General features: G+C 38.3%; 1 protein-coding gene across 2 annotated transcripts; it reads left to right on the top strand.

Moving 5' to 3' along the window:
• The first annotated feature begins 1,331 nt into the window (after positions 1-1,331).
• LOC131140626 (synapse differentiation-inducing gene protein 1-like) lies at positions 1,332-20,322 on the top strand. 2 transcript variants are annotated; one of them, XM_058091228.1, is made up of 4 exons: positions 1,332-1,595; positions 4,933-5,383; positions 16,929-17,066; positions 19,527-20,322. In XM_058091228.1, exons 2-4 carry the CDS (start codon positions 4,985-4,987, stop codon positions 19,683-19,685), a joined length of 696 nt encoding a protein of 231 aa, XP_057947211.1. In that variant the 5' UTR covers positions 1,332-1,595; positions 4,933-4,984; the 3' UTR covers positions 19,686-20,322. The 2 variants fall into 2 exon arrangements, with proteins under 2 accessions (XP_057947211.1, XP_057947212.1); XM_058091229.1 differs by lacking the exon at positions 1,332-1,595 and adding an exon at positions 3,028-3,393.
• Positions 20,323-25,022: the final 4,700 nt, after the last annotated feature.

The following is a 25,022-nucleotide window of genomic DNA, read 5'->3' on the forward strand; positions in this document are numbered from 1 at the left end:
ATACTGTAAAATATTCCAATATCAGTTTTGAACGATGGATAAACCCCTTAGTTTTATTATAGGAAAATCTCTTTTCATACATCAAATAACCCAACTAGCACACAATGATAACTTAACATCCGTGGCTGAGGCAATAATTAGGGTTAGGGTAGGGTAGGGTTAGGGTAGGGTTAAAAAAATCTATGAAAAGTAACAAAAAAAAATCAATAAAAATACAGAATTATTTAGGGGGACTTAAAAACATTTTTAAATGTTTTTAAGACATTTAAAACATTTTAAAATGTTTTTAAGCCCCCTAAATAATTTGATATTTTTTGATATGTTAAGACATTTAAAACATAAAAAAAAAAACATTTTAACATTTTAAAATGTTTTTAAATGTTTTAAAAACATTTTTTAATGTTTTTAAGCCCTAATGACACCACTGGTTGAGCCACAAGCATGAACAAATATTGAGCAGAAATATGTTTTTTATATTGTTTTTGATTACGTTTATTACGTCTAATATGTCAATTTTTCTTTGCAATACTGTAAAATATTCCAATTTAAGTTTTGAACGATGGATAAACCCCTTAGTTTTATTATAGGAAAATCTCTTTTCATACATCAAATAACCCAACTAGCACACAATGATAACTTAACATCCGTGGCTGAGGCAATAATTAGGGTTAGGGTAGGGTAGGGTTAGGGTAGGGTTAAAAAAATCTATGAAAAGTAACAAAAAAAAATCAATAAAAATACAGAATTATTTAGGGGGACTTAAAAACATTTTTAAATGTTTTTAAGACATTTAAAACATTTTAAAATGTTTTTAAGCCCCCTAAATAATTTGATATTTTTTGATATGTTAAGACATTTAAAACATAAAAAAAAAACATTTTAACATTTTAAAATGTTTTTAAATGTTTTAAAAACATTTTTTAATGTTTTTAAGCCCTAATGACACCACTGGTTGAGCCACAAGCATGAACAAATATTGAGCAGAAATATGTTTTTTATATTGTTTTTGATTACGTTTATTACGTCTAATATGTCAATTTTTCTTTGCAATACTGTAAAATATTCCAATTTAAGTTTTGAACGATGGATAACCCCCTTAGCTTTTATTATAGAAAAATCTCTTTTCATACATCAAAAACCCAACTAGCACACAATGATAAGTTAACATCCGTGGCTGAGGCAATTAATCCCAACGTATTTAGCGTTGATCACCCACCCCACCCAACCTGTTCCACGGGGCGCTGATGCGTAAAAGCACATTTCACCACATGATGCAACAGCGGGGGGGGGGGCGATGGGAAACCGGGGTTCTCTACCGGTTGAGACACTTTGTGTCTCATAGCGAAGCAGCAGCCGCTTGGAGTCACTTCCAAAAAGGTTCTCACCGTGCGTAAAAATGGAGCCGTCGGCGTGCACGCAACACACCTCAAATTACGCGCACAGAAACTTAAAGTGAAAGCAGCATTGCATGGCGGCTTCTTCACAAAAGTGATGATGTGAAGTAACACAAATGTGGACGTGAACGGAGCGGAGTCGGTCATTTTGCGCTGAGGAAAGGATGCTGAGAGAAGATGCAGGAGGACATTTAAGAGAAGGTGAGTCCTTTTACTTATTGTTTATGTCCTTAAACGCCTCACAATAGCTTCTTGTTATTGTAATGACTGTATTATAGAGTGCACACTTTATAGTTAAACAGGTTTTATATTTTTAGTTTAATTAATATGTAGCTAAAATGTAAATAAACAAAGCATGAGAAATGTCCGAGAGCGCATGTTCTGTATTATTTATAACTACACACTGTACACACACAAAGATGGAGAGAAAAATGTCTGCCAAGTGCACGTCTTCTAGTGTTTAATGAATTATTTCTGCAAGTGGGTTGTGGTTTTTGTTGACTAATGTGGTGTGTAATAGAAGTGTGTGTTATGTGGCTCAAAAATGCACATAGATGCACGCACCGGTGCAAAGATAAGTGAGCCTCTTGGCTCCTGCGTGTGCGTGTGCGTGTTCACGTTTATCATTGTGGACCACATTATTCACACTCCTCCAGGCGGAACATTTGTGTTCTCTGCCTTGTCCTTTAGGTTACAAAAACACACACACACAGACACACACACACATAGAGTCCATAAGCTTGTCTGGAGACATCGCGTATGCAAATTTAGTACAAGAGTGTCAGAAGCACCGGCTGCCCTGAATGCATCTTCTATTCATTCTTTTTCTATTGTACAAAAAAAGCACTTTTAATACACATGGCAACAATGCAAGCAATTTGCTACTTAATTCCGAAAGTCTGAGGCAGCTATTTTTTAGGGGGGGGATTTATGGGTTTTATTGTACCACTATGAATGGTGGTATTTAGAATTACATTTATAAATGATGTTTTGCTTACCGTTCAAAACTGACTGTACTATTGTTTAAATACAATTACTCAATCACAGTTTTTCCATATAGTTTCGTAGTGAAGTAGTGTATATGTGTGCTATAGTAATGCTAGCCTTTTTATACATGCTAGCACTTTCATACACGGCATTTATACTACTACTGGTATTCAAACAAAATACCTTACAACAACAATCACAGTATTTTTTCAACGGTTAAGAAGATAATAAATATTATCTGTAAGGAACACAAATAACACTGTGTTAGCTAACACGGCTAACATAGTGTCCGCTATCTGTGATGTTAGCATGATACAGGTTTGTAACAAACATAGCAGTTTATTACATATTACAAGCACAAGGTTTACTAACATATAAAAAAAACAAGAACAGGTAAGATACATTATATTCAGAAGAATATAATTACACAATTACAATTACACAATCACAGTTTTTCCATATAGTAGTAGTGTATATGTGTGCTTTAGCAAGTATCGCTAATAATGCTAGCCTTTTTATACATACTAGCACTTTCATACACATATACTACTACTGGTATTGTGAATTCTTACATCGTGTTTTCAAATAAAATACCTTACAACAACAATTGCAGTATATTTTCAACGGTTAAGAAGATAATAAATATTATTTGTCTCTGTCTCTTAGGTAAGGAACACAAATAATACTGTGTTAGCTAACACGGCTAACATAGTGCCCACGATGTTAGCATGATACAGGTTTGTCACAAAGTCACTAGCAGCACATTACAAGCATAAGGTTTACTAACATATATAAAATACCAACAACAGGTAAGATACATTATTATTATTAAAATATTATTAAAATAATAAATACTATCTGTCTCTTTTTCTAAGGAACATAAATAACACTGTGTTAGCTAACACGGCTAACATAGTGCCCATGATGTTAGCATGATACAGGTTTGTCACAAAGTCACTAGCAGCACATTACAAGCATAAGGTTTACTAATATATAAAAAAACCAACAACAGGTAAGATACATTATTATTATTAAAATATTATTAAAATAATAAATATTATTTGCCTCTTCTTCTAAGGAACACAAATAACACTGTGTTAGCTAACACGGCTAACATAGTGTCCACTATCTGTGATGTTAGCATGATACAGGTTTGTAACAAACATAGCAGTTTATTACACATTACAAGCATAAGGTTTACTAACATATAAAAAAACAACAACGGGTAAGATACATTATATTCAGGAGAATATAATTACACAATTACAATTACACAATGACAGTTTTTTTAATATAGTAGTAGTGAAGTAGTGTATGTGTGCTTTAGCAAGTATCGCTAATAATGCTAGCCTTTTCATACATGCTAGCACTTTCATACATGGCATTGTGAATTCTTACAACGTGTTTTCAAACGAATACGAAAGACATTTGGTAGACTTAAAAAAATCTAGTATTTTTCCAGAAAATGCGGTTTGAACTCTAATTTGTTGGCGTACGCTATTTGCTAGGCTATTTTTTTCAGGTTTTTAATTTTTCATAGGCTGGTCATGTGACTTATATATGTATATATAGATATATATAGATATATATATTCCATATGTGGTCTCACTTAACACACAAAAGTAATGAAGAACTTATGAGTAGTGGTTAGAGTTAGGTAGGTTTGTTGCCAATAACGCGCAGACCTCACAGCTAGGAGCCCAGGGTTCAATTCCACCCTCGGCCATCTCTGTGTGCATGAGTTTGCATGTTCTCCCCGTACATGCGTGGGTTTTCTCCGTGTACTCCGGTTTCCTCCCACATTCCAAAAACATGCTAGGTTAATTAGCGACTCCAAATTGTCCAAATGTATGAATGTGAGTGTGAATGGTTGTTTGTCTATATGTGCACTGTGATTGGCTGGTGACCAGCTCGACCAGCTTGAAGACAGCTGGGATAGGCTCCAGCAGCCCCTGCGAACCTCGTAAGGAAAAAAAACGGTAGAAAATGAATGAATGAATGAATGTCTGTAAGTAATGTGCAACTATAATTATATTACTTTTATTATATGACTGTGTCGATTGAGAAATGTCGTATTTTAGAGCCTAGCGTTGTTTGAATTAGGACACTTGGAGATTGTAGCGGATGTGTCAGCCTCTGATTAATCAAATTGTTGTTATTATGAGCCAATAATAAATCTAAAAAAAGCTTATGATTGTACAATATACAAGGTATATACAAGCTTAATGTATATAACTGATATTTTCAGGTATCCCTGTAAATGTGACTTGACTTGCTTATTAGAGTGCCAGATATTTTCCATTACACGTTGATATATGAATGTGTGTGCGCGTTTGGGAATGTGTGTGTGTGTGTGTGTGTGTGTGTGTGCGACACCCACACAAACATACAACAGATGGGGATTTGATCGCAAAGCCTTGCGTGTGAGCTGAATATTGACAAACAGCAAGAAATACTCCTATAATTAAATTTAGACTGCAAAATCGATATCAGCGCATGGTCTTGTTTGTCAAATTTCACAATGCGTTATTGCGACTGTTTGTCATTCCAGCTTACGCATTCCATAACTCGTCTTGGGCTCTAAAGGTGTAAGGAGGACCACCATGGAGAATCTCAGCGAGCTCCAGAATCCTCTTCTGGATAAAAGCAGCAGACATGTAGTGCAGAGTTACCATGGCGACTACCCAAGCCTTGTGAGCTACTACTACAGCGGGAAACAGGATGAACACAAATCTCAGCAGTTCCTGGATGCCACGTCGCTTCATCTGGCGGTGGAGGCCTTCTATAAACCAAACTTGATCTTGTGTAAGGATAACGTCAGCCTCCACAGCAAAGACTCCAAGAACGAGAGCTTTGAGACCACCTTCACAGAGAATAAGGACGCAGTGTCGGGCGAGGACTCCATGGAGAACCGCGGTGTGGACAGCGCACAAGGAGAGAAGGATGTGAAGATCCAGACGGTGTCGTATGAAGTGGAGGACGAGCACGTTCCTGAGTATGAGGTGAGACGTCACAACAGGGGAACATTTAAAGGGAAAGTGGACTTTCCATTCATGATAACATGATACACCTAGCATAAACTTTACTACTGTATTGGCCTGGGGCTGCACGGTGGTAAAGTGGTTAGCGCGCAGACCTAACAGCTAAGAGACCCGAGTTCAAGCCCACCCTCGGCTATCTCTTTGTGGAGTTTCCATGTTCTCCCCGTTCTCCTCCCAGATTCCAAAAACATGCTAGGTTAATTAGCGACTCCAAATTGTCCATAGGTATGAATGTGAGTGTGAATGGTTGTTTGTCTATATGTGCCCTGTGATTGGCTGGCCACCAGTCCAGGGTGTACCCCGCCTCTCGCCCGAAGACAGCTGGGATAGGCTCCAGCACCTCCCCTGCAACCCTTGTGAGGATAAGCGGTACAAAATGAATGAATGTTTTCCTAGAGGGGCTGCATGGTTGTTGAGTGGTTAGCACACAGACCTCACAGCTAAAAAACCCAAGTTCAATTCCACCCTCTGTGTGGAGTTTGAATGTTCTCCTTGTCATTCCCTGTTTCCTCCCACATTCCAAAAACATGCTAGGTTAATTAGCGACTCCAAATTGTCCATAGGTATGAATGTGAGTGTGAATGGTTGTTTGTCTATATGTGCCCTGTGATTGGCTGGCCACCAGTCCAGGGTGTACCCCGCCTCTCGCCCGAAGACAGCTGGGATAGGCTCCAGCACCCAAGCGACCCTTGTGAGGATAAGCGGTAGAAAATGAATTAATGTTTTCCGAGAGAGGCTGCATGGTGGTCGAGTGGTTAGCGCACACGCCTCACAGCTAAAAAACCCAAGTTCAATTCCACCCTCGGTCATCTCTGTGTGGAGTTTGAATGTTCTCCTCGTCATTCCTCGTTTCCTCCCACATTCCAAAAACATGCTAGGTTAATTAGCGACTCCAAATTGTCCATAGGTATGAATGTGAGTGTGAATGGTTGTTTGTCTATATGTGCCCTGTGATTGGCTGGCCACCATCTTTATCTCGGTGACTTGCAAAATTCCCAAATATTCCCGACATAAAAGTGCCATTTTGTACTGTAATTTTACATTTTTTATACATTTTCAAATACCTAATGTTAAAAATGTGACTATGTCAAATCTTAAAGGCACAGGCGCAATTTTCTGCAAAAATTCCATCCAGTCATTTTAGTTCAACGTTTCATAAAAGAAACGTGATGAAGTGCTAAAGGCCAAAGGTCAAGTTAAACGTAAAAAGGCGTCCTTAATGAGAGTGTACTTTAAAAATCCGTCACGGTGCAGATCATTAACGGCATGTTATAAGAGGTCGAGTCTTCCTGGTGCGTTAAAGGCAGCCATGGATACGAACGTATTGTCATTTTCCATTCGGCAATCCTGGACTCGAGCGGAGCAATTCGCACTCATTTTGCATTCCCTTCTCCTCTGAAAGGTCATTTCACAGAAAATCTCTCAAGTTTGGTGTGGGGTAAATTGTACACTTCTGTCTTATAATTGCATTTTGAGTAAGTGACACATTTGATTGTATCCATCAAAGCTATTGTTCTTTGGGATTACTGGCGTGCTCTTCAAAGTAAAGTCATGACGGAAAAGCGGGCAAAGTCATTTCAGATGTGCTGGAAATTGTAATTTGACTCGGACGGCGGTGTCAAACATGTAGCTGCTTATTATACGGGGGCCCTGATTGGACTGCTCCTGTTCGCTGGGGCGCAGATAGAGGACATGGCAGCCGCTGTTATCCATTGCTTTACAAGTAATGCGGTGTGTATCTTTGCGTGCGTTTAAATTCACCGGCGCAGCTGGCCGCTAGCTGAGGTTATTCCGTGTCAAATCAAAATGATAAATTCTTCTGACAAACGGCGCTGAAATAAAACTTCCGAAGCTCTCCACAGGATGTGTGCACTGACCTTTTACTTCAACGTGCATAAACACCAAACCTGCAAGGTATGAATCCTGAAACTGTATCCAGAGAGAATGTTTTGGTTTGTTAGTTAGCACGCATGTGGAGAGGAGCGCAATAACCCATTCAATTTGGGAAACTAAATATATACGCTCCACTCCATATGCACGTGTTCCCAAACCTGCAGGTGTTCCCAAACGTTTGGAGGGGAGTGTAATTGAAGCATCAATTACTCACGTCGTGCCATAATCATCCCAAGGAAGTACTACCGGGTACTACCAGAACTAGCAAGAACATGTTCCCTTGTTTGCGTGTGTTGCCATTGATCAATGAGGGGCCATAATTTGTGTAAGGGGGTGCATTCTCGGCAAACGCGCAAAGGATGTTCATGGCTGAAAAATAAAAAAAAATAGTTTTTCAAATGTAATCAGGAAACTAACTAGAAAATGACTTGTTTTTGGTAGTTAAAGTTTTTTTATTTATTGAGCAAAAGGTAAACATACGACCAAAACTAGCAAGTTCCCTTGTTTGGGGCCGCATTTTCGGCAAATGCGCAAAGGATATTCATGGCTAAAAAATAAAAAAAAATAGGTGTTATGTAGTTTGAATTTTTTTTCCAAATGTAATCAGGAAACTAACTAGAAAATGACTTGTTTTTGGTAGTTAAAGTTCATTATCCATATTGAGCAAAAGGTAAACATACGACCAGAACTAGCAAGAACATGTTCCCTTGTTTGCCTTTGTGCAAGGGGGCGCATTCTCGGCAAATGCGCAAAGGATATTCATGGCTGAAAAATTAAAAAAATAGTTGTTATGTAGATTGAATTTTTTTTTCCAAATGTAATCAGGAAACTAACTAGAAAATGACTTGTTTTTGGTAGTTCAAGTTCTTTATCCATATTGAGCAAAAGGTAAACATACGACCAGAACCAGCAAGAACATGTTCCCTTGTTTGCGTGTGTTGCCATTGATCCATGAGAGGCCAAAATTTGTGCAAGGGGGCGCATTTTCGGCAAATGCGCAAAGGATGTTCATGGCTAAAAGAATTTAAAAAATAGGTGTTATGTGAATTGAGATTTTTGTTTTCCTAATGTCATCAGGAACTAACTAGAAAATGACTTGTTTTTGGTAGTTAAAATTCTCGAAGTTATTCGAATAAGTTATTCTCAAATAAGTTAGCAGAACTCAAAAAAAGTGAGGCAATTTTTTTTTGAGATCATAAACTCAAACATTTGAGTATATCAGAGCTTAAATAATTGGAGTTGATATTAGATATAGATACTTTTTTAATGTTGGGGTGAAAAGAGAAATAGCTTTCTTTTTCGCATTCTCCATTCTTTAATTTTCGAATTAAAGTATTAAAAATTCTAAATTGATTCTTGGTTTGCTTTATTCATGTTTAATAGATACTTTTTTTTTATAAGTAACTATGAGTTCATTATTTTAAGTAGGTTACACGAATCTGCAAAAAATTCATATTAATCAAAAATTACAAGTTAAATAAACTGAAAAAACAGATAATGCAAGTGACAATCAACATTTATAAGTTGAATTTTTAAGACAATTTTAACTATACATATACGAATTAATTATTTTGAGCATTCGGATTTACAGTGTCTTAAGTTGTATGTAAACTATGGTAATGCTAAGCTATGTTATGCTAATTAATCTTACTTAATATAGCCGTAGTTCAATTTAATCAAAACATATTAGTTAAAAGTACTCAAAATGGAACAACATGTTAAATGAACTTAAGTCATTCGAACTTTTTTAAGAACTTTGAGTATGCATAACTTCATTTATTGAAGTACTTTGAACATTCCGGAGATCTCGCTAGTGAGTTAAATATAAAACGCCCTACTAGTACTTCCTAGTACTAATATAAAAAACTGTTTTCAAACAATTAGATAGGAAAATAGTTGGGTACTTTGTATTTAATTATACAGCAAAACTCCCATCATGTTTTTTGAACACAGTTCATCCTTGGTGGAGGTCTGTGCTCCTCCGATTAACGTTCTAGCAACCCAGATGTGTGTTTGTGTGTGTGTGTCAGTTGAGTCCGAGACCTGGGACAACGTTGCGAAGACCGGCAGATGTCTTGACAGAACCTTGTCAGTTCTATTGGCAAACAACCAAGCGCAGACGGACTGTGTTGTTGGGAGTCCGTGTCAGTGGCCCTGAATGCACCAGTCACTCACAGCCTTTATCAAGTCCGGCTAGCAAGATTAAAGCAGATTAGGACCCGCTGCTTTTTGCTCATGTGAGGTCGCATGATGGTGGTTATGACCAGCTGCCGCTGTGATGGATCACACCCGGGGCGGGGCGTCCAGGTGCACCGTGTTCATAAAGCAGATAACAGGGCGCCTCATAAGCTTGTCTTGGCACTGGCAGCTGTTGGGATGATTTAGCGGTGTCACCGGCACTTCCTCTAATGTCTAAATAAATAAGCTTCGCGCTCGGAATAGAGCTTATTTATCGAAGTAAAATACCATGCTCGTTATTCTTTAAATACTTTTAGGTCATACAGTATATAGGACACTTCCTTCTTTGCCTGGCAACTGAGTTTCAGCTAAATGGATTGGTCACTTGCTACATACAAGCGGTATGTTGTTATATTTTGCAGTGCACTGCTAATATTTTGATTAATAAAGTTCCGTTTTTTTAGTAATCGGCATTAGATCGGCTTCAAATCCCAAATTTCCACTGGAAATATAGTGTGGAAATATGGGCTAATAACTATAAAAGCAATCTTCACTCGCTAAATGTACTGCAAAAAAAGGTCAGTAAGGATAATTCATAATGCCGCCGACAGAGAACATACTAACTCCTTATTTCTAAAATCACACAAATCATTGGATGGTCATATCACCTCGTACTTTGGTACGAGGTACATTATTTAAAAAAAACTAAAAAAAAAAAAAATTAAACTGTATTATGGAAAGCAGGAAGTGAACAAATGTAACAGTTACTGATTGTAAAAGTACCAGATGAAGGGGTAGGATTTAATAAGCTTTGCTTCTTCCTACTCCTTTTGGACATGTGGAACTGGGAACTGATTATGTGATGCATTCAATTGTAATCTGATGCATGTTCAAATGAAATAAAACCATAAAAAATTTAAAAATTAAAACAATTAAAAGCATTTTTTAATTAAAAAAAATTAAAAAAAAAATTTAATAAAAAAAATAAAATTAAAAAAAACTTAAATTATATTATGAAAGCAGGAAGTGAACAAATGTAACAGTTACTGATTGTAAAAGTACCAGATGGAGGGGTAGGATTTAATAAGCTTTGCTTCTTCCTACTCCTTTTGGACATGTGGAACTGTGAACTGATTATGTGATGCATTCAATTGTAATCTGATGCATGTTCAAATGATATAAAACCATTTTAAAAAAATGTTAAAAATATATAAAAAACAAAAAAAATATTTTTTTAATTAAATAAAAAAATAAAATAAACTTAAATTATATTAGAAAGGCAGGAAGTGAACAAATGTAACAGTTACAGATTGTAAAAGTACCAGATGGAGGGGTAGAATTTAATAAGCTTTGCTTCTTCCTACTCCTTTTGGACATGTGGAACTGTGAACTGATTATGGGATGCATTCAATTGTAATCTGATGCATGTTCAAATGAAATAAAACCATTACCATTAATTACCATCAACATTAATACCGATACTGTATGTACCGATACTTGGCAATATAGCGGCATGGTTGTTATGTTTAGCGAGTAGACAGGAAGTGTTTTTTGCGTCATGCATTTATTCAGTAATTAAATAGAAGCGGTCAAGAAAGGTGAAGTACGGTGCAGGCGAGTGGGAGTGGAGACGTATCTCTGTGCAAAGCTGGTCTGAAAGCTGCATAAATCCCGCCAAGATGCAACCTAACCCCTGACTAGCGACAGAACCAAGAATGCAGAGCTTGGACACATTCTTCCGTCTCCTGGCAACACCTCGCCTTCCAGGTGAAGGCCCACGGGCAATCTGTGAAAGGTGGCTCATTACAGAAACAAAAAAAAAAAACCCAACAAAAGTAGAAAAATAGAGCAACTAGAAAAGGCTAAAAATGGTGCTAATATTTGTCTTTAAATATCTGTACAGTATAACCTTGAAGAAATGCTGCAAACGTTTGATAGACAGTATGAATTGCCTGTGAGAAAATACATGGTAAAAATTTTATATTAATAACATATTAAATCATTGATAAAATAATAATAATTATAATATAATAATAATTAATCATATAATTATAATATAATAATAATTAATCATATAATTATAATATAATAATAATTAATAATAATTATTTAGGCAATTCTTTCAAAATAATCCTTTCTGAATGTTCCTAAATGGGCTTTTAACTAACAAACATTTAGGTCTCACTTGCTCTCATTTTGTATTTGCTGAACATTTGTGGGCGGGTTTAAGAGTTAATATGCTAATAATAAAGAAAATAGTAATGCAAAAAAATGACATATTAAATGATTATAATACCTTATTACTTATTATGTTTATATATTAGCATAACAGCGGTTTGTTTGGTGTCAAGAAATAATATTGTCTATCAAACGTTTGCAGCATTTCAAGAAATGCTGCAAACGTTTGATACGTTTGATTTTGTTTGATTTTGTTTGATTTTGTTTGATTTTGTTTGATTTTTGTTGGTTTTTGTTTGATTTTGTATTTGCTGAACATTTGTGGGCGGGTTTAAGAGCTAATATGCTAATAATAAAGAAAATAGTAATGCAAAAAAATGACATATTAAATGATTATAATACCTTATTATTTATTATGTTTATATATTAGCATAACAGCGGTTTATTTGGTGTCAAGAAATAATATTGTCTATCAAACGTTTGCAGCATTTCAAGAAATGCTGCAAACGTTTGATACGTTTGATTTTGTTTGATTTTGTTTGATTTTTGTTGGTTTTTGTTTGATTTTGTATTTGCTGAACGTTTGTGGGCGGGTTTAAGAGCTAATATGCTAATAATAAAGAAAATAGTAATGCAAAAAAATTACATATTAAATGATTATAATATCTTATTACTTATTATGTTTATATATTAGCATAACATCGGTTTATTTGGTGTCAAGAAATAATATTGGCTATCAAACGTTTCAAGAAATGCTGCAAACGTTTGGTAGACAGTATGAATTGCCTGTGAGAAAATACATGGTAAAAATTGTATATTGATAACATATTAAATCATTGATAAAATAATAATTATTATAATATAATAATTATTATTATAATAATTAATAATATAATAATAATTAGTGAGGCAATTCTTTCATAATAATCCTTTCTGAATGTTCCTAAATAGGCTTTTTACTAACAAACATTTAGAATTAAAAACATTCTAAAGAAGATTCAAAGTATGATTAGAAATTTTGGACACAGCTCTCGTGTTTATGCATGTGTACCTAATGTTGTGTCCCGCGAGTGTTAGCATCCCTCTCCTATATTTTGCTCCCACTTTCCCTCCGCTTTGATTGATCCCTGCGGGCGGTGAAACTAATGAAACCTTCTCCCCAAAACATCCACTCAGCTTGTGCAGGACAGCTGAGTGAAGCAAGGTCGCGGCCTCTCGAAGGTCAATCAAGCATTCTCATCGCCATCCTCGTTTCGCTCAGCTGGAATCGATCGATGTCTGTCCGTCATTAATTAGCCCGTTCAGTCTTTGTGAGTGTTTTGGGCCACAAGAAGCATGTTGGAGAGGGGGGGTTGACGAAGATGTGGGGGGGTTGGGTAGCAGGCGGTGGTCTGGCGTTCCACAGAAGCAATTTAGCACATAAATGGCAGTGTCCTCTGGCTGTGTCCCTGTCACCTCGCGATGACGGAACAATCCGTTAATCCTGCCTTATCTGTCAGCCTGCTCATGGCTGTTGACAGAGGCACCAAATCCACTCTGGTGGACTAAGCACTTCCTGTGATGTGGGGGTCCGGGAACGAGGCCAGGATAGACTAGCTGGTCTCTGTGGTCCGGCTACATCACGACAAGCATGACCGAAACTGTCTGTCAGAGCGAACACACTTTTATTACACTTGGTAGAGGAATTAATGAAGCTATAGAGCAGGGGTCTCAAACACGTGGCCCGTGGGCCAAATGTGGCCCGCAGGACACTAGTTTGAGGCCCCCGCCTTGATATGAAAGTTTAATGTTAGTTTGATATGGATGCTGTATGGTATCATGTACCCAGAAAAAAATTATTACGTTTTTTTTATTAATGTTCATGTTAAAGGTTAAATAACTGTTAATAGTTATCCTCCCTATCCGTGTGGAAGTGGTAAGTTTTTGGCTATTTAAGTTGAAAGGAAATATACTTGAAGGCTACCGTTTAGGTCGCTAGCTCTCTAGTTTGCGAGTTAGCATGTGTCTCAAGACCCTGCAGTTGCGCAATATGTTGTATGTTTTTATGCAATATGTTGAGTTTTTCTCTTTCCGAATGACCTTTCCGAAAGCAATGGTATATACATCAGGGGTCTCAAACACGCGCCCCGCGGGCCAAATGTGGCCCGCAGGACACTAGTTCGAGGTCCCCACCTTGATATGAAAGTTTAAGAAAAAATGATTACGTTTAATTAATGTTCATGTTAAAGGTTAAATAACTGTTAATAGTTATCCTCTCTATCCGTGTGGAAGTGGTAAGTTTTTGGCTATTTAAGTTGAAAGGAAATAAGTTGAAGGCTACCGTTTAGGTCGCTAGCTCTCTAGTTTACGAGTTAGCATGTGTCTCAAGACCCTGCAGTTGCGCAATATGTTGTAAATAAAAAGAGTATAAATGTGACTATAGTCGTGTTTTGTCATGTCTACAGGGCTCTAATAATGCTTTGTTCATTTTAATCTGAAAAAAAAAATAATTTGTCTACCCACCAACTATATGTGGTTTCTTAAGTTTTTATTATTTGCCGTTTTATTATTATTATTATTATATTTATTTATTACTGATTGATTGATTTTCTTTATTCTTTATTTGTTTATTTCAGGGGTGTGGAGCCACATCAATTTTTGTGGCTCCGGCTCCGGCTCCGGGCAAAATGGTGTGGCTCCTTGTGGCTCCGGCTCCGGCTCCGGCTCCGGCTAGGTCTATTTTTCACCAAGTTAAAGAGTAACTTATAGCGCATTTTAACGGTTTTGAGCAAGCAAAAACAGCCTTTTCTTTTCTCATCGAATGTATTTTGTATTAACCAACACATCTTTACAGAAAAATGGAACCATGTTGCCCAAAATCGCTAAAACATGGGAAAGACGTAAAAGTGAGTCATTGGCTTTCACAGCAACTCAGAACTTTTCACATCATGCATCTCTCACTGCAAGCACTCGCGTTTTACTCATTGGAACGTATGAGGAGCATTGCCTCCACGATGTCTTCCTTCATCCGGGATCTAAGGTCCGTTAGCAGAAGTTTCATGGCCGAGAACAGCCGTTCGACTGACACTTGTGTCGTGGGTAGAGCGGCCAGGGCGAGGCTGGTCGTCTGAACGGCCGCTGGGTACTTGCCGATGATGCTCCAGACGTCTTTTCCCTTCAGTCGTCCGAGATTCTTCATCTCATGCACTGCATCCGTCACCGAAGAGGGTGTTTGCATCACTGCATGACGCCCGCGTTCGAGCCGGTCCAACTCCTGTTCAAATGGGTCGTCTTCTTGCTCGGAGCTCGCGCTGCTCAGCTGATGCTCTGCTGCAGTAGAAGCTCCAGAGTTCTCTATGTGATGAACCCTGTGAGCGATCTTGATGAAGGCATCTTCGGCACGTTGCAGTCTCTCGCCTAGTAGGATCCTGTACCGGGCGTCGGCGAAGACGGCAGCCAACACGGCATCCGACTCGAGCAGTGTCTCTTCCCGCCCTCGCATGGAGGAGGCGATAGCGGCGCCGATGCCCCCGTTCTTCTCCAGTCCGTCCCGCAGCTTCAGCCACTCTTTGAGAAACGTCCCTGGTGTGAGCTCACTGCTCTGTAACCGAATGGTCACGATGTATGGGTCCTTGAGGACGTCAGCAAGTTGTTGGATTCGCTGCCATTTTTCGTCCGACAGGTGCAAGTCCGGCGCGACAGCAGCATAATCTTGCACCACCTCCCGGAGTTCCAGCAGGCGGTTCACCATGGCGTAGCTGCTGCCCCACCTTGTTGGCACGTCGATGATCGGGAGCAGATGACCTTTCTTTTTCAGAGATGCCACCATGTTCGGCGCCCTGAGCTTCTTCACGACGCTTCGGGCATGCTCCAACACCGCATGTGCACCTCGTTGCTTCAATCCGTCGCGTACAGCCAGCTGTAGGGTGTGAACACCACATCGCGTCATGTGGACATTGGTGTTTGCGCCAGCTGCTGGGCGCGAGCCTGTGGACGTGTCGAAGTGATCCACAATCAGGTCGCGGAGTGTTTCGTCATAACCAACCTCGTCCTCTTCTTGATCTCCCTGATCATCCGCACTTCCCTCCTCTAGCAATTCACTGCTCCTCTCTTCATCACTCTGGTTCAATAGCTCTACGGTTTTCACCATCGCCCTGGCATTGTCCGTGACCACAGCAAGCACTTGATCTTTGTTGAGCTCGTACCTCTCCAGCGCTTTCTTGAGCAGCTCCAGCGTTTCCTTCGCAGTGTGCTTGCCGGCACAGTCCGTGACAGCTAGTGTCTTGATTGTCGGCTTCCCGTCGTGAAAAAACTGGGCGTTGATAGCCAGGTAACTGGAGCCAAGCCGGGTTGCTCCGTCCATCTTCAAGTACACAGGTTTGTTCCTCATGATGCTGATGAGGCCAGACTCCAGTTGCCGAGCCCGATTGATCACCATCTCGCGAACGGCGTTCCTGTCCAGGCTGACGTGCAGCTGCCTCGCGATGGACCCGGCGATGGCACCGAAGCCGGCCGAGGACGAGAAGAAGGAGAGCGGCAAGGAGTCCTTTACCACCATGCTCACAAGTCCGTCGGTGAACTTGCGTAAGGCGGAATGGAATGATTCGAGTTTCGGAGGTCGGAGCCACAGGAGCCACAAAGTCAGAGTGGCTCCGGCTCCGGCTCCGGCTCCGGGCAAATCGTGTGGCTCCGAGTGGCTCCGGCTCCGGCTCCGGCTCCGGCTCCACACCCCTGGTTTATTTATTTTTCATCTTATTTTGTGTAGAAAAATAAAAAGTAATATTTGAGAACAGTGGAATGTTTTATCAGAGCTTTTATTGTGAAAATTGGAACCAAAATTTTTTAAATTTTTTTGTTTTTAATAAATGCGTTTTTTTTTTTTTTTGGAAAACCTGATGCGGCCCACGCAGGACACAGCGGGACCAAATAATGCCACAGCTGCTTCACAGATGTGGTGGCGACAACACATAGTCATGAGGCAACAATGCTAGTCATGTGATACGCTAGACGTGAACACTATTTGTGAAGGTATAAATAAGTTTCTTGCCAATGCACTCCATTTTCGGCCAAGAAGTGCGTAATTTGTATGCAAACAGAATACAAACCGCCAAAGTGGCTCTTATCATTAATAAACAGCAAGAGGAACGATAGCATGTCCAAGTGTTTGTACACTTATGCATTTAAACAAATATATTCATGCTGTATGAGTGCAGATAAATACATTTATATTTACATTAGATATTGCTTTCATCGACTGTTGACTTGTCTGTTTTCCTAGAGTGACAGCTCCAGCGAAAGCGAGAGTGAGGACAACTTTTTGGTGCTTCCACCTCGAGATTACCTGGGCCTTACCATCTTCTCCATGCTCTGCTGCTTCTGGCCTTTGGGCATTGTTGCCTTCTACTATTCACACAAGGTACAAAGACGACCTCCATGTTTACTGTGTTGTATATCGGTTGTTTCAAGATATTACATTTATATTCAGTTAAGTTAAGCAGGAAAGACTTCTATTTCTGAAAGGTAAGCAGGACAGATATGTTTGTTCAAGAAAGATATTTACCGTAAATTACAGTGTGTTTAGTCACCATTTAATGACTACATGCTAAACTCATCACACAGCAACTTAACACTAAAAGGGCATACCTAATAATATACAAACATGTACCAAAACTAGTAGTTGCATTTTCAATATGTAAGGAAACTGTATCATCTTAAAAGTAACACTAAACTCATCACACAGCAACCAAACACCGAATAGGTATAGCTAATAAATATACAAACATGCACCAATACAAGTTGTTGTTTTTTCAACATATGAGGAAACTGTCATCTTACAAGTGACACTAAATTCATCACACAGTAACTTAACACACAAAGGGCATACCTAATAAATATACAAAACATGTACCAAAACTAGTAGTTGTATTTTCAACATATGAGGAAACTGTCATCTTACAAAGTGACACTAAACTCATCACACAGCAACTCAACACTCAAAGGGCATACCTAAGAAATATACAAACATGTACCAAAAACTAGTAGTTGTATTTTCAACATATGAGGAAACTGTCATCTTACAAGTGACACTAAACTCATCACACAGCAACTTAACACTCAAAGGGCATACCTAGTAAATATACAAAACATGTACCAAAACTAGTAGTTGTATTTTCAACATGTGAGGAAACTGTCATCTTACGAGTGACACTAAACTCATCACACAGCAACTTAACACTCAAAGGGCATAGCTAATAAATATACAAACATGTACCAAAATTAGTAGTTGCATTTTCAACATGTGAGGAAACTGTCATCTTAAAAGTAACACTAAACTCATCACACAGCAACTCAACACTCAAAGGGCATACCTAATCAATATACAAACATGTACCAAAAACTAATAGTTGTATTTTCAACATATGAGGAAACTGTCGTCTTACAAGTGACACTAAACTCATCACACAGCAACCTAACACAGAATAAGTATAGCTAATAAATATACAAATATGCACCAATATGAGTTGTATTTTCAACTCTTGGTATTGGTTGTAATATGAAATTTTATGAGTTATACACCTGAGTTTTCTGTATACCTAATAAATATACAAACATGTACCAAAAACTAGTAGTTGTATTTTCAACATATGAGGAAACTGTCATCTTACAAAGTGACACTAAACTCATCACACAGCAACTTAACACTCAAAGGGCATACCTAGTAAATATACAAAACATGTACCAAAACTAGTAGTTGTATTTTCAACATGTGAGGAAACTGTCATCTTACGAGTGACACTAAACTCATCACACAGCAACCTAACACAGAATAAGTATAGCTATTAAATATACAAACATGCACCAATACGAGTTGTTGTATTTTCAACTCATGGTATTGCTTGTATGTAATGTTTGTATGTGTCGATGTTTGCTGTGTGATGAGTTCACTGTCCTTTTGTAAGATGGCTGCATGGTCCTTGTGTCCTAGTGTGTGCCGCAATATGAAATTTTATGAGTTTTACACCTGAGTTTTCTGTATACCTAATAAATATACAAACATGTACCAAAAACTAGTAGTTGTATTTTCAACATATGAGGAAACTGTCATCTTACAAGTGACACTAAACTCATCACACAGCAACCTAACACCGAATAGGCATAGCTAATAAATATACAAACATGCACCAATACGAGTTGTTGTATTTTCAACTCTTGGTAAATGTGTCGATGTTTGCTGTGTGATGAGTTCAGTGTCCTTTTGTAAGATGGCTGCATGGTCCTTGTGTCCAGTGTGTGCCGCAATATGAAATTTTATGAGTCATACACCACATATTTTTCTGCATTTTTTTCTGTTAATTTTGTTATTTTATATAAAAAAAATAAAGGAATTCCTGTTTACAGTGCCCTAGAACTGTGCTATTGTTTGTGCATTGTTGCTGTTTGTACTGTAATTATGGAGCAACATGTAAATTATGAAATGTATTTATTTCTGCCATATTTAGTTTCACGCTGTTGTGATTTATTTATATTTTGCAGATTGTAAATTGCAACTGAGATTCTATAAACATTGAGCAGGCCATGACATTTTCATGCTAACGTGTAATGAATAGTGAATAGTTGCATCCATTAGCCTACAAGTCCTAAGCACAATGCATGTTTTTTCATCGCTAACAAAAAAAAAAACATGGAAACAAGCCATTCGTCACTGTCAGTGCCATGGCTTAATTGCCATGGCAACAAATAGCATAGCAAAAGCATTTCATGTCTCTGCTAACTGTGGTCCAAACACATACTCACCCACTCACCGCTGATGATGAGTAACTCATTTGACTTTTTGCTGTTTGTTTGTTTTTGTTTTTTTTTTGTTTTTTTTTTGCAGACTGGCAAGGCCGTCGCTAAGGGAGACTTTTCCAAAGCGGGAATGAGCTCCAGGAGAGCCCTATTCCTTGCCGCTCTGTCCATTACCATCGGCACGGGCATGTACGTGGGGGTGGTGGTTGCCCTCATAGCCTATCTGTCCAAACCTGGACATGTATAGCATTTCTACAGGAGGGCGGACGTCGTTACTCCTGAAACCAATCAAGGATCATCAAGGATGCCAACCAATGAATGGAAAAGAATAAACAACCAAGACAATATAGGACTTAGTCATCGGGATGAAAAAGCCTCCTTAATCATTCATTCGTGTGTTCATGTATTTCATGACTCCAGAAAGACACAAAATAGATGTCACTGTGTACACAAAACTGCTAAGCAGTACTCACTGGGGAATATTTATCTTTATTCTGTACTTCAAATGGAATAAATAAAGTCATTTGGCATGGATATTCATATGTCTTTATCTTCTTATCTTGTCTTACAGATGACATTTACGTGGGTTAGCTGTGCAATAGTGTTTGGCTAATCGACAAAAGTTACACAAATTAAAGAAATTTAACTTGAGAAAATATAATAATAAAATATAATAAAAATAAAAAATAATAAAAAAAATAATATAAAATAATATAAAAATAATATAAAATAATAATATAAAAATATAATAAAATATAATAAATTTAAAATAAGAAGTTAATTTGCATCAGGTGCAAAAAATCCACTGTAAGTGTTGAAGGATCACTCATTAGCCACGTTTACATGAGGAGTTTTTCTCTTTCCGAATGACCTTTCCGAAAGCAATGGTATACATCAAGGGTCTCAAACACGTGGCCCGCGGGCCAAATGTGGCCCGCAGGACACTAGTTTGAGGCCCCCGCCTTGATATGAAAGTTTAAGAAAAAATGATTACGTTTGATTAATGTTCATGTTAAAGGTTAAATAACTGTTAATAGTTATCCTCCCCATTCGTGTGGAAGTGGTAAGTTTTTGGCTATTTAAGTTGAAAGGAAATAACTTGAAGGCTACTGTTTAGGTCGCTAGCTCTCTAGTTTGCGAGTTAGCATGTGTCTCAAGACCCTGCAGTTGCGCAATATGTTGTAAATAAAAAGAGTATAAATGTGACTATAGTCGTGTTTTGTCATGTCTACAGGGCTCTAATAATGCTTTGTTACATTTTAATCTGAAAAAAATAATTTGTCTACCCACCAACTATATGTGGTTTCTTAAGTTTTTATTATTTGCCGTTTTATTATTATTATTATATTTATTTATTACTGATTGATTGATTTTCTTTATTCTTGATTTGTTTATTTATTTGTCATCTTATTTTGTGCAGAAAAATAAAAATCAAGATCAGAGCTTTTATTGTAGAAAATCGAAACCAAAGCAAAGTTTATTCATTTTTCTGTTTTTAATAAATGCATTTTTTTTTGGGGGGGGGGGGGGGGGGGGGCTGATGCGGCCCAGTCTCGCCCAGACCCTAGCTCCAGTGGCGCCCAAGTAAATTTTTAAGTTTTTTAAAATAGTGTCAAGTAACCGAAAATGCTAATCATTTTGACTACTGCTATCAACTTATGCTAACTAGCCAAACAGATCGAAATGTCCAGATGTCCGTCATGCTTACATTGTTTGCTATGTGCTGCGGTTTCTCGTAAACTATCTTTAGGCATCAATCACCGTCAAGCCTTGAGGTGACTTTAGCTGCCAAGGTGATGTGAGTCTAGGGAACAATGACTGCTGAACGCTTCATCATTTCCTGTTTTTACAGGAATTTACACTAGAACATCAAACATGGACATTGAAAGGTTCTCTTGGAGGTTCTCGTCTATGTCATGACTGAAGGCCCTCATCAGTGTGGTAATGGCTGGGTTTGTCAGCAGGACAACAATGCAGTTCACAATGTCCAACTGAGAACGTTTGGGGATGGATGGTAAGGGATGTTTATAAAAATCAGTTCCAGACAGCTGATGCCCTCCATGAAGCCATCTTGACCACCTGGAGCAACATTCCCACTGGCATCCTCCAAACACTGGCATCAAGCATGCCAAACCCCTAAGCCGAACCCTATCCTCCAACCCTAACCCTAACCCTAACCCTAACCCTAACCATAACCTCTAACCGTAACCCTAACCCTAGCCTTAGCCTTAGCCTTAGCCTTAGCCTTAGCCTTAGCCTTAGCCTTAGCCTTAGCCTTAGCCTTAGCCTTAGCCTTAGCCTTAGCCTTAGCCCTACTTCTAACCCTAACTCAAGCCCTAACCGTGCCCCTAACCCTAACCCTAGCCCTACGTCTAATGCTACCCCTAGCCCTGGCTCGAACCCTAACCCTACTCCTAACCCTAGCCCTATGTCTAACGCTACCCCTAACCCTACCCCTAGCCCTAACTTAGCCCTAGCCCAGGGGTGGGCAAACTACGGCCCGGGGGCCACATCCGGCCCGCCAAGTGTTTGAATACGGCCCGCCCAATCTTTCCAAAGTATTTAATTTAAACTCAACATACAACCTGGCATCACGGCCTGAGCCAACCTTTTGATGGTTGTATCAATTTCGTTTTTTGACATGGTCTGTTGTTTACAAAGTGCTCCTGAAAAAAGAGACACAAGCACATAATAATAATAAAAATTAAAATAATAATTATTATATTATTATTATAACTATTATGATTATTATACTTATTATATCAATGCTAATTATTATATTAATTATATATAATAATATTGTTATATTTGCATATTTTACATAATAATAATATAATAATAATTATTATTTTATTTTAATTATTATAATATTTTATTATTTTTTAAATATTTAAATATAAAATAATAAATAATAATAGCAGATTGTATGACAATTTTACAGATACAATAATACCAGGTGGACTGTTACGTGTAAAATATATAGTCTGCCCCCCCCCCCCTAAATTTTGTTATATCAATGCGGCCCGCGAGTCAAAAAGTTTGCCCACCCCTGCCCTAGCCCCTACCTCTAACCCTAACCCTACTCCTAACCCTAGCCCTACGTCTAATGCTACCCCTAGCCCTAGCTCGAACCCTAACCCTACCTCTACCCCTAACCCTAGCCTTAACCTTAACCTTAACTTTAACCTTAACTTTAACCTTAACCTTAACCTTAACCTTAACCTTAACCTTAACCTTAACCTTAACCTTAACCTTAACTTTAACCCTAACCCAAAACCCCACCTCTACCCTAAAAATGTGGTCAAATATGACTGGTTGAGCTTCTTCGTCTGTGCTTGTGTTTTATTTGAGGACCTCCACCTGAGGAGCACCTTGATGAAGTACTGGCCATCCAAGTGGTGATGGTATGTGATGGTATTACTCCCAGCGATGGATACTTCATGAAGACGTGGATATTTGACAATCTATTCCACATGATGATGATGATGTTTGGTACCAGCACCGAGGTTCAGTTCACCGTGAAGAAAAAAATCAGGATCCTCTGACCTCTGCTGAGCTTGTGTCGTCTCCTCTTCATCGTCTCTCCAAACGAGCGTGAAATGTGACTCGATGGGGGTTGAAAGTGGCGCTCTCGTGGACGGGGGGCTGTGAAGTGGGCTTGTTCTGCCGCCGAGCGTGGCACCGCAGTGTTGTCTCATGCCTCTGCAGCGCCGTGGATAGGTGGAGGCTTCACCCACGCCTGCTCACGCTGGAACAGCACAAACCGCTTCGATTAGTCATCCACCCCCGGATGGACACTTCAGCGTTCAGACCAGAACCTCGGCAACATACCATAATATACCATGTATCATTTCAACGTCTAAAATCATCCGTCATCCATCCGCCACTCAAATGTGTACAGTCATTTTTGAATTAGCGCTATTTTGGGGTTCTACTATGACCTAGCATTACTCACAAAACCAACGATATTGAACGATACGTTACATTCTGGTCACTAGGGGTCAGTAATGTTACACTGGAGTATACGTAAGTCCCCCAAGGCCAAAAAGGCATAATTAGGTCGAAAAAACATACAAAAGTTGTACTGGAGTATAAGTTGCGTTTTTTGCGGGTTTATTTACCGTATTTTCTGGACTTTCAAGTCGCTCCAGAGAACATACATAAACATACATACATAAAAACATACATAAGTCGCACTGGAGTATAAGTCGCATTTTTTGTGGGTTTATTTACCGCATTTTCTGGACTATAAGTCGCTCCAGAGTATAAGTTGCACAAGGCCAAAAATGCATAATTAGGTATAAAAAACATACATAAGTCGCACTGGAGTATAAGTCGCACAAGGCCAAAAATGCATAATTAGGTATAAAAAAACATACATAAGTCGCACTGGAGTATAAGTCACACAAGGCCAAAAATGCATAATTAGGTAAAAAAAAAAACATACATAAGTCATACTGGAGTATAAGTCCCACAAGGCCAAAAATGCATAATTAGGTCGAAAAAACATACATAAGTCGCACTGGAGTATAAGTCACAAAAGGCCAAAAATGCATAATTAGGTAGGAAAAAAAACATACATAAGTCACACTGGAGTATAAGTCGCACAATGCCAAAAATGCATAATTAGATAGAAAAAAAAAACATACATAAGTCGCTCCGGAGTATAAGTCACACAAGGCCAAAAATGCATAATTAGGTAGAAAAAAACATACATAAGTCGCATTTTTTGCGGGTTTATTTACTGTATTTTCTGGACTATAAGTTGCTTGGAGTATAAGTCACACAAGGCCAAAAATGCATAATTAGGTAGAAAAAAACATACATAAGTCGCACTGTAGTATAAGTCACACAAGGCCAAAAATTCATAATTAGGTAAAAAAAAAAACATACATAAGTCGCACTGGAGTATAGTCGCATTTTTTGCGGGTTTATTTACCGTATTTTCTGGACTATAAGTTGCTTGGATTATAAGTCCCACAAGGCCAAAAAAGCATAATTAGGTATAAAAAACATACATAAGTCACACTGGAGTATAAGTCACATTTTTTGTGGGTTTATTTACCATATTTTCTGGACTATAAGTCGCTACGGAGTATAAGTCACACAAGGCCAAAAATGCATAATTAGGTTAAAAAAAAAAAACATACACAAGTCTCATTTTTTGCGGGTTTATTTACCTTATTTTCTGGACTATAAGTTGCTTGGAGTATAAGTCCCACAAGGCCAAAAATGCATAATTAGGTATAAAAAAACATACATAAGTCGCACTGTAGTATAAGTCGCACAAGGCCAAAAATTCATAATTAGGTAAAAAAAAAAACATACATAAGTCATACTGGAGTATAAGTCGCATTTTTTGCAGGTTTATTTATCGTATTTTCTGGACTATAAATTGCTTGGATTATAAGTCCCACAAGGCCAAAAATGCATAATTAGGTAGAAAAAAACATACATAAGTCGGATTTTTTGTGGGTTTATTTACTGTATTTTCTGGACTATAAGTCACACTGGAGTATGAGTCGCATTTTTTGTGGGTTTATTTACCGTATTTTCTGGACTATAAGTCGCTCCGGAGTATAAG

Source organism: Doryrhamphus excisus, chromosome 13 (genome assembly GCF_030265055.1).
Source record: "Doryrhamphus excisus isolate RoL2022-K1 chromosome 13, RoL_Dexc_1.0, whole genome shotgun sequence".
Classification (NCBI taxonomy): domain Eukaryota; kingdom Metazoa; phylum Chordata; class Actinopteri; order Syngnathiformes; family Syngnathidae; genus Doryrhamphus; species Doryrhamphus excisus.

What these genes read in the sequence shown, in the direction of transcription:
- LOC131140626 (XM_058091228.1), top strand. Translation starts at nt 4,985, where the DNA reads ATGGAGAATCTCAGCGAGCTCCAGAATCCTCTTCTGGATAAAAGCAGC. An exon ending in AGCACGTTCCTGAGTATGAG is followed by an intron (nt 5,384 to 16,928) that starts GTGAGACGTCAC and finishes CTGTTTTCCTAG; the next exon opens with AGTGACAGCTCCAGCGAAAG. An exon ending in CCTTCTACTATTCACACAAG is followed by an intron (nt 17,067 to 19,526) that starts GTACAAAGACGA and finishes TTTTTTTTGCAG; the next exon opens with ACTGGCAAGGCCGTCGCTAA.